This window comes from Nematolebias whitei, chromosome 13 (genome assembly GCF_014905685.2).
Source record: "Nematolebias whitei isolate Nwh7 chromosome 13, NemWhi1, whole genome shotgun sequence".
Taxonomy (NCBI): Eukaryota; Metazoa; Chordata; class Actinopteri; order Cyprinodontiformes; family Rivulidae; genus Nematolebias; species Nematolebias whitei.
The window spans coordinates 22,785,779-22,796,406 of NC_056510.1; the positions used below are offsets into that span (position 1 = coordinate 22,785,779).

The window sequence follows — 10,628 nt, forward strand, 5'->3', positions numbered from 1 at the left end:
CCCCTCTTACAATGCTGTGATTGCTAGTATCACTCAGCCCTCTGTGAACAGTAAACAGCCATCAGTGTGCTAATGACCCATTGTTAGGCTGATGGTCCTTCTTGAGCATGTGATCAGCTGGTTTTGGTTGTCAGCAGCAAACTGGTTGATCCACTCTAAGAAGGTGCTATTTAAGAGACTGAGCTGAAAACAGCACCTCAGACTGAGGAAGTCTCTTGGATGAGAGACGAAACGTTTCTAGATTTTTTTTTTTTTTTTGCTTTTGCTTTGTTTTGCTTTTGTTTTTTTGAATGTCCAGAGGACCAGATTGAACTTTTTTGGATTTTTCTACCTGGATTATTGAGCATGCATCAGGATACAAGTACCCTAATTTCCACCATACATGTCACACTGCCGTATAAGTCGCATCAGTCCAAATATGTCTAAAAAAATGGAAAAATCCATAAATATGTTGCTTCGCTGTATACATTCCATCTATTACATGTCCCGCTGACCACCCCGAAATGTGGACTGAACCCAGAAATGTTAGCCGGTGTTGTGCCAAAAATCGATGGGCTGCCAAATGGTGGCCATGGGAGCGTGCACAGGAGGACTTTAACAAGAATTTAACAAGATTAAAGCTTAAAAACAATTATTTGTTTGCTCGAAATTATAGTAAAGGTGTGTCTCAGTCTAACTTTTGCTTAATAAATGCACTTTGACAGTCAAATCAGCTGCATTTCAAAACCTCATTTGCACGAGCATGCGCAGAGGGATGAGCTGCTGTTTATTTCTTCAAAATTTAACAAGATAAACAACTAAAAACAATTATTTGTTTGCTCGACTTAATAGTAAAGGTGTGTCTCAATCTAACGCTTGCTTAATAAAAGGACTTTTAACGGACAAATCAGCTGTATTTGAAACGTATTCGCTGCCTCGGTGCCCTGGGAGTGCGCAGGGGTAGGAAAAAGAGGATGGAGGAACGCTGCTCATTTCTTCAAAATTTAACAAGAAAAGCACCTAAAATATTTATTTGTTTGCTTGAAATTATAGCAAAGGTGTGTCTCAGTTGAACTTTTACTTAATAAATGCACTTTAATGGTCAAATTAGCTGCATTTCCCTAGGGCAGCTGGTTCGACTTATTCCAAGCAGCCAGCAGAATGAAGATGGCAGACTATGGCAAGCCGATTGTGTCATTAATAGCTGGTGAAGATTCTTAGTCATCCAGGACATGGTAAATTCAAATAAGTTCAAGACAAAAACAAAAAAGTGTAAAGTATAAGAAAGTCCAGTTGTTTTTATCTTGAACATTTTTGAATTTGTCGTTATAGCCACGTTTACCTATCACATGATACAACAGCATGCCATACTGCTACTACTACACTGCTACCATCTAGTGGCTGAAAGTGGCACTGCTCAATTTTTAGTAGTCAGAATGAGTTAAAATGGTCATATCGCAGCCCAAAATTGGTTTATAAATATGGGAAAACATCCATAGTTATGTCGTTACGGCTTATAATTTGCAGGGCATGCAAATAATGCAAAAAAGTGCAATTTATACAGCAAAAAATACAGTAAGTAGTTTTGATGCCTTTTCTGAACTGTCTACAATCACCTGTAGGCAACATAAAGATCTTGTTATGAATAGATTAATATTCCAATGGTGATGTTTACATAAATTGAAAATCACATAAGCATGTTCAAAGTGCAGCCTAAGAGACAATTTTGGTCAATTTTACTCATCCTGCAACTTCTATCCCAACATATATTATTTAACAGCTACCATAGCACTGATAATTTTATGTAAGCTTTAAGGTTAAAAATAATGTTAGAAGAAACTGTTGGCTCTTGGGGGATTCTTACATTATAAAATCAGACACTTTTTGAAAAAAGTTTGGGCTCCCCTGAAAGCTATACATAATCCCATGTTACTTGTTAGAGAGCATGACTCACACCTACGTTTCATCCCTTGAGCAGAGCCATACATCCTGCTTTCACAACCAAAACCAGTCTTCCTTGTATCTTTCAATCTATTACGCCATTCCCCCCGTTATTTAAAAAAAAAAAGCTTAATTTTCTGCAACCCTCCTGTTTTGCACTGACTGGAACCTTGGTTATACAAAGCAGGTGCCAGTTTCTGTCTGTGTTGTAAAATACTGCATAAAGTCAAGTGCAATTAAGGTGCAAGCATGCCTACATAATGTGACTAAAGGAACACTTCACATCTCTTAAAGCAGTACTTCAGCTCTTCTGCGGTTATGAGCAAGTAATATATTACCTGCTGTAAGTAGCTCTTTGAACGGCTTTAGTTTGGAAGAAAAGAGTTAAATTCTGACCTGATTAAGGAGCTGAAGAAAAGTCTGAGCAGGGCCAAAAACAAAAATGGATTGCTGTCATCAGAGAACAACTTGAATCTATGTTTACATCACAGTCGATTTGGCTGTACACAGTCATGATTTTGCACAAGAGGCAGCAAACAGCTACAGCATTTCCACTGCATCCTGAGACACTTCCAACTAGAATGTTTCATTATTTCTGCAGGAATGACCTTGTAATGCAATTTTGGCACAGATGCACAAGTTTAAAAAAAGTTTTTAAAAAGTAGTGTTCAATAAAGTTGTTTGAAGAAACAAGAATTTATATTGGACTTGGCCCTGCTTTGACTTATCTTTACCTTGTCAGAATGTCAGAATTTAAACATTATTATCCCAAATTCAGGCTGTCTCTCTCTTTTTTTTTTTGTCTTTTATTTTTATATTTCTTTACAGATAATCTGATAAATATATATATATTTTTTTTTTAAAGTGTAATTTTTATGGTATATCAGTTACAAATCTTAGTCAGTGTGAATTGGAAAAGTTAGATTAACTTGATTATTATTAAAGTTATTAATAATTTCATAATGAATTAATTGGGTAAAATATATGCTGTGAAAAAAGTTTAGTTATGATGTTAATTAGTTAATTTGAAAACAAATGTTTTCCCATGATTGTGTTATATAAGGTGTTAATGCTACCAGTCACGTTATACAGATCAGATAATCGTATAATTAATTATTTTTAACATACTGTATTTTTCGTACTATAAGGCGCACTAAGGCGCAATATTAATGAGTGGGTCTGTTTTCATACATAAGGCGCACCGGATTATAAGTGCATTAAGCATAACGTTCAAGTTCAAGTTCAAGTAAAAAAAAAAACAATGTAGACATGTTCCTGTTTTTAGTTTTTATTCCTCTTGATTGTCCTTTTGGTTGCTATTTTGTTTTGATTTGTGAAAAAAGAAAAAGAAAAAGAAACTTAAATTTGTATGCCTATGCCTATTTTATGACTGTCTATTGTTGTTGTTGTTATCTATTGCCGTCATCACTCTTTGTTAAGAAATCAGGTCTCTCTTGTAAATGAGTCCCCGAGGCTCAATGGGATTAACGTGTCTAAATAAAGGTTGAATGGAGTTCATTTTGACATATTTTGAGCGCTGTCTACCACATAAAATCAGTTCGAGGTCAGTAAGCACAACCAGAATTAATACATAAGGCGCATTGGATTATAAGGCTCACTGTTGATTTTTGAGAACATTTAAGGATTTTAAGTGCCTTATAGTCTGAAAAATACGGTACATTTTTCTGACAGTATCTTTCATTTGAGCTTAATTTTATTTTATTTTTTTCAAAGTCATCTGACCTAAATATTGGTAATGATTTGACTAGACCACCACACATTTTCTATGAATTGCACTGTGAATTTGTGTTTTTCCTCTACTAGAATTTAAAAAAAAAAGTAAATAAAATAAAAAAAATAGACACAGGAACAATAGAGAAAAAGCAGAGAGAAGCCAGCAGATGCTGAATTAATTTCCATGGTACCTTTCTGCTCAGGAGCTAACAGATGACGCTGATGCAAAGAGAAGTATTTGCTCAGAAGGTAAAGCAACAACAGGGTGAGGTATTTTTGGCATTTGTAGTAGTGTGTCTCCAGACGTAAGATGAAGTAATCGCAGGGCTCCATCTGCATTTATATTTTAAACTTGATTCATAATGCATTTAAAGTGTATGTAAGGTTCTTCGTTTAGCATTCTAATCTAACATTTTTGAATATTTAGGATGATACAACTGTTCTATGTTTCATATTAGCCAAAAATATATGGCTTCTGTGAAAAAAAAAGTACAGGTTTTTGCTAGTTTACATGATTGGAACTGTACATTACTTGATCAAAAGGAAACGATTAATACACGTCAATCCACTTATGGTGCGCGCAACTTGATAAAAATTTAATTTTGCCTGTCAATTAGTAATATTCACACCTAGTGAGAGTGTTTGCATTGATTCTGTCTATCATTATCAATTTGTTTTTACACTTCCTCCATGATGATTTGTTTTCTTTTTTATATTATTCTAAAACGACTGTGTTAAAAAGTGACTTTATGTAGTCATCTAACCAAATCCTGACAAAGTGACAAAAGCCGTGATCTTAAGGGCAACTGTAAAATAGAAAAACAACATGTTTATAAAAACAAAAGAAACCAGTTGCCCATTATAAATAGAATCAGAGAAAGCCTAGCAACATACCCGCCGTGCATCTGGTGTCTGTGAGAGTGAATAAATATTCAGAGAGCATGATAGTGGAAGCTGCACAGGTGCATATATTACCTGTATCAAAGCAGCCTGAAGACTAGAGGGAAGGTAAAGGTAAAGACATAAAAGCAATACTACTTAACCCGCAAGCTTTTGTGCTGGTGCATTTGGAGCAAAAAATAAATTCTGCGTTGTCTCCATTTTGGGTAATAGTGTTATCTTGTTTAAATCTGCAAAATAGTGGCTTTGTTGTTCAGTATATACACCTGTATTTGTGTGTGCGAGGAAGAGACTGAAGAAGTGTGTAGGTAGGCGGGTGATGTTTTTGTGTGATCGATTCTAGGATAAAATGCATAATGTGGATCTTCCATCTTGCAGTCTGCAGACACTGACACTGTTTATTGTACAACTGACCAACCCCATCAGTGAGAAGCCAATTTATTCTAACCATTAGGTTTTTATAACTACATTTCTCCCTTACAAACAGAAAAGACATTAGCAAAACATTCTGATATTAAAAGCGGTGCCCCTCTTGATTGGATTTCTCTTATCTTACAAAACCAGGTCTATAAATTAACTGGGATTGCAGTGAGGCAAGTGTCACAGCTGCATGAGTGAGTATTTGGTTTCATTTGAACAAAGCATCTCTTTCAATATCTCTCCATGCGACTAGCCTAAGAACTTTGGGTGAATCAGATTCTGGACGGGGGAAAAAAAAAAAAAGAAGCGAAGTGATTGAATTTACACCTCCCACAGAGTCAAGTTTGGTCTGCCATAATTCCTCGCAGCATACACACAACCACACACTCACACGTATATAAAAGTGAGACAGACAGAGAGGGATTGGCACATCCTTCTGCCAGCCTCGCGAGTGTTTCCATCTCTACCCTCCTGAGCATGCTGCAAACAAACAGTTCAGAGCAATGTAAATGGTGTGGAAAGTGCTGCATTGGGATATGATGACCACAGCCGTTCTCTTTCCAGGCGCAGACGAGGAAATGAAAAACATCGCCACTTCACTCTGGTCCCCACATTATCTTTTATCTTACCAGTGAGAGTTGCTTTCATGTTTTCAGTTTATATCCACAATAGCTAAATATATCAGTCTCTCTCAGGTCAGCCCGGTGGCAACAGATTGACAGTCGACTGTGATTATACTCATGGCGGCATGGATCGTTTCAGATTTGTGAAATAAAACGTAACGTTTCTATTTTCAGGTGTAAAGCAAGCTCCTCTCACAAAAAAAACAACAAAAAACTGTGCAACCACAGCAAAACCAATATCTGAGAAAAGTCTTTCCAAGTAAAAGGTGAAAACAGTCTGTCATGTTACACCAGAAATATCTGTCATTTTGCACTGCAAATGTCTATCATGCTTCCTTGTTTCTGTCGTATTTTCTTCCTTTTCTTTTTGAGACTTCTATGCAGCAAATCCAAGTTCAAATATTGACGTGATCAAAAAAAGTCACAGATTGAGGAGCACTTTGCCGTGCATATGGATCCGTTGATAGTTAAATCAGTTGTAGGATGTTTGAATTTTTTATGTTTAGTCTTTTATCCTTAAACTACCATCTACCTTTCACTCTGGATGCCTTCATGTTATCTTTGAAACTCAGCTCAGGCTGTCTGCAATGCAAAATATCTTGCTGCAGCTACAGCGTCTAATAATATTGATGGAAGACATCTGTGAACTGGTTGTACCCAGAAGCTGGTAGATCTTTACCTAAACACCAGCAAAAAGTGTAGGCACATTTTCACAGCATTAAGTACAAACAATATCTGCCACAAGAGTCAGTTAGGCATCTTGAAGATGTCCACTCACCCTTCTCAAAAGACTGGCCATTAACTGCTGCGGCTTTCATCTTGAGGGCCTCCCTGGCAGATGTGTCGCAGTGTGAGCCTTTATTAGTATCCTGGTCACTATCAGCCTGGTCACTATCACCATGGCCACTGTCTCTCAGGCTTGCTCGTTCTGCATCCTTAAATGTTGAGCTGCAGCAGGATGGAAAGAAAGACAAATAAAACGAAACTTAATGTTACTTCTGAGTTAGAATCTCCCCCTTTGATAACCAGACTCAGGAAGTGTTTGGATGCTGCTCTTACCTTTGAACAAATGGCTGCCTGCTGCCAGAATAATTGGGCTCTGAGGAAAAATTTTCTGTCTAGAAATAAAAAAGGGAGAACAACAATATGCAGTGACCATTTTTGAACAACAAACCTAAATGACATGAGATTCAGACAGGGAAAAGAGGTGTCCTTGTGTGGCTTTTGGACATTTTAACATGTTTATGATGACACCAGAATGATATCTGTAAACAACCACATGGGACTGCCAGCTAGAAAAAAAACTACACCAGCAAATCTCTATTGTGGCCATAAGCGTTCTCTTTGGCAAGGCAAAGACAGCATTAGCCTCTGTCATTAGGATCCTTTTCCCTCTATCTTGAAAGTAATGTGCTTGTGCAGATCACACCCACATACCCCAGTGGCTGGTGACAGTGCCAGGCCTTGTCATTTGTGTTATTATCTCCAAATGAGACAGTACTGGATATTTACATCATTTACATCAGATAATTCTGCTGTGCAAAAAGCACTACAAGCCCATGCTGTCAAATTAGCATGTTAGCTGGCTTGAGCATCCAATCCTGCCATCTCTACAAGGCGAGGTTGGAACCTAATAATGGCCCCTTCGTGCCAACTTTGGAAGCGGATGGGTGAATCTGGCCCATATTTCTGTTGGGGACCGAAAAATGCGATTGTAGGGTTATGCTGTGTGCATCTAGCTGTCTGGTGCACATTGGTTCTGTAATGTGATTGGACAAGCTGCTCAAACACCTGTCCAATCCCACATTTCAGGCAAGGTTTGGTTTTCACTCTTCAGCAGTGAATCTGGCAGGGTCGCAACAGCCTTGTTCAAGACTCACACTGTTTGCATGGCTAACTGAGTGGACTCTCAGATTATGAAGACCAACTGTGCCATTCTGCAAGAACAAAAACTTACAATGGAGCAATTTGAAAGTGATTCTCCTATGCACACAAAGTAAAAGAGGCTCTTTTTAGTACATAGCTATTTAAAATGCATAATTACAGTTCAACAGGAGGTTGTCATATCATGCTTTACATGCAGAGACTATGCCATAGTTTCAAAACGTGAAGAAAAGAAATGAGAATAATTATTTCACAGTGCCAGTTTCTCTTTTTCAGTCACTTTTTCTTCTTTTGACAGATTTGTTAGGCAAAGCAAGGCATGCAGATAAGTGAGAATGAAGGACAGATAAGAATAGAGTGGAGCATCCTTCTTACCTGTATCACTGACATCCTATTCGCTGGAGTATCTGAGCTGAGACCTGCGAAGCTGGAGTGGCATCCTGACCTAGGAACAGTCAGACTGTTTGAGGTGGTTTTCAGGTACATGACTTCCGACCTGGGCAGCGTGAGTGGCAGGGGGCTCTGGTAGTCAAAACAGATTGGTGAGGTGATCAGTGATGGACTGCTCACCACGTTCATCCGGCTTGCCGAATCTCTTTCCTCCATCTCACTCTGCACCAGCATGATGTCACTCTTGTTGATCCTTTTCTTTTTCCCTTTTCCCACTGGAGGATTGGAGTACTCAGCCATGCGGCAGTTATAATTCCCAGACTCCTTATCTTGATGCTTGGACTTGACAGCGATGGCGGTCATGACGGCTAAGAGCATGACAGAGATAATGCAGAGGGTAACTATGAGGGGCAGGGACACATCCCAGTGCTGCTGTTCCCCGCTTGTGCTGGAACCCCCTCCTGCTGCTGCTTCTGTGTTCACCTTAATGATGAGCTTAGCCACAGCAGATAAGGGGGGCTTGCCATGGTCAGTTACCTTCACCACCAGCTCAACCACCGGGGCAATCTCCTCCCAAAGAGCATGTGCAATTCTGACCTCTCCTCCCACTGGATCCATCTCAAACAGGTGGTCGTCATTCCCCTCTATGATCTCGTAGGTTAAATGTCCACTTTCTCCATGGTCATGGTCCACTGCTTTCACTGTAGTGACTATGTATCCAATACCCACATTTCTAGGCACTGGGATTTCAGCTGTATCATTTTGCAGTAAAGGTAAAATGATAACTGGAAGATTGTCATTGACATCAAGAATGTTTACCCTGACACTGGAGGTGCTCTCCATGTGGGGAGAGCCACCATCTTTAGCCTGAACTTTGAACTCAAAGGATTTTGTTTGTTCATAATTAAAAGAGCGTGAAGCATAAATGGCCCCATTGGTGGGATTAACAGACACAAAGGTGTACACTGACACATCTCCTATGTGGGAAGGCAGTATGGAGTATGACACTGTTCCATTTCGACCCACATCTGGATCGTGAGCCAAAACTGAGCCCAAGTATTCACCTGGGATGTTGTTTTCAGGCACCTGTAAAACATATAACGTCTTTGTAAAGCGTGGCGCATTGTCATTCTCATCTAAGATTTTCACAGTAAAAGATCTTGTGTTGTTCAGAGAAGGGATCCCATTATCTCTTGCAACAATTGTAACATTGTATTCATCTTTTGTCTCCCTGTCCAGAGGTCTATCTGTGAGCAGAGTGTAAAAATTATCATTGTTTTCCTGCAGTCTAAAGGGGACATTCCCCAGCACCCGGCATTGAAGCTGACCATTACGGCCTGAGTCTTTATCCGTCACTCTGACCAGAGCTATGACGGACTCTGGAGGAGCTGCCTCACTGATGGCTCCTTGCCGGACAGAGACAAAACTTATAAGCGGTAAGTTATCATTCTTGTCGAGCACTTTGACAGTAATTTTACAGTGCCCTGGTATCGGATTGGGTCCAAGATCTTTTGCCTGCACATCAAACTCAATGATGGGGTTCTCCTCAAAGTCTATTTCTCCCTGGACCTTGATGACACCAGTATTTGGATCTATAGAGAACAAATCTTGTATTCGCTCAGATGCGTATCCAGTAAAAGAATAAACAACCTGCCCATTGCTTCCCTCATCTTGATCAGTGGCATTCAGGTCTATAAGAACTTTTCCAGCAGGTGAATTCTCAGGAATCTCTAGCACATAGGAGGATTTTTCAAAAACCGGGCTATTGTCATTCGAATCAGTCACTCTGACGTTGATCTGCATTGAGCCTGATCGTGGATACTCCCCACCATCGATTGCAGTGAGAAGCAGGGTGTGATGGCTCTGATCCTCTCTATCCAGAGGTCTCTGAACCACCAGCTCTGGGTATATAGTCCCGTCACCTCTCACTTTCAAATCCAAAGAGAAGGTACTGTAATCATCTCTTGTCACCTGATACGTTTTTATCCCATTTTCCCCAGAATCTGAATCATGTGCAATAGTCAGAGGGAAACGTGTCCCAGCAGCTGCGTTTTCTGAAATATCAATATTCACATGATCTGAAGGAAAACTGGGCGAGTTGTCATTTATGTCCTGTATGTCAATCTTGATCATGCAAATCTCCTTGTCATTGGCAAACACTTCCATGGAGAGCTGGCACTTTGGGTTGCGTCTGCACAACGTCTCCCTGTCAATCCTTTGTTTGGTGAAAATTAGTCCACTCTCAGGGTCAACATCCACCAGATGCGGTGCCGAATTCTCCAGCACTCTGAAGTTTGATTTCTTCCCTCTCTCCATCGCTCCATACCCAGCATCTTTTGCAATATTACCTATAACAGTTCCAGGTCCTTGCTCCTCTGGGACAGAATAATTAAGATTTTTCAATGTCAGGGCTTTAACCCAGAGAAGAAAGAAAATGGGTACAGAGAGACGCATCCCTTCAACTAGATATGCAGCAGTGGTAGAAAAGAGAAGGGGGGGGGGGGATCCTCTTGACTTTCAACCTGTTGATTATGGCAAAGCTAGAGAACTAAACCCAGAGCAGACATGTGGTTTACTACGATCTCACACTAATTAGGTATTAAACTGATTCATGAACCTCTTCTGGTGTTAATTGGTATTCTAACCTCTTTTTTTTGTTCATGCTGTGCGGCATATGATGAACTCTCTCTGTAAACAAAGATGACCGCTAGACGACACCTGATGCATGAATAAAATATCAAATTCAACATCTAACAC

The 10,628-nt window shown here is 39.6% G+C and overlaps 1 protein-coding gene across 1 annotated transcript in view; it reads right to left on the reverse strand.

Moving 5' to 3' along the window:
* The window catches only part of LOC119419638 (protocadherin-17), a 16,800-nt gene extending 6,455 nt beyond the window's left edge, over nucleotides 1-10,345 (reverse strand). The window contains exons 1-3 of the mRNA XM_037686995.1: nucleotides 7,857-10,345; nucleotides 6,657-6,715; nucleotides 6,376-6,545 (exon numbers count right to left, since the gene is read on the reverse strand). Coding sequence (XP_037542923.1) covers nucleotides 6,376-6,545; nucleotides 6,657-6,715; nucleotides 7,857-10,325 — 2,698 coding nt within the window. The 5' untranslated portion in view covers nucleotides 10,326-10,345. The remainder of the gene's footprint in view (nucleotides 1-6,375; nucleotides 6,546-6,656; nucleotides 6,716-7,856) is intronic.
* Nucleotides 10,346-10,628: the final 283 nt, after the last annotated feature.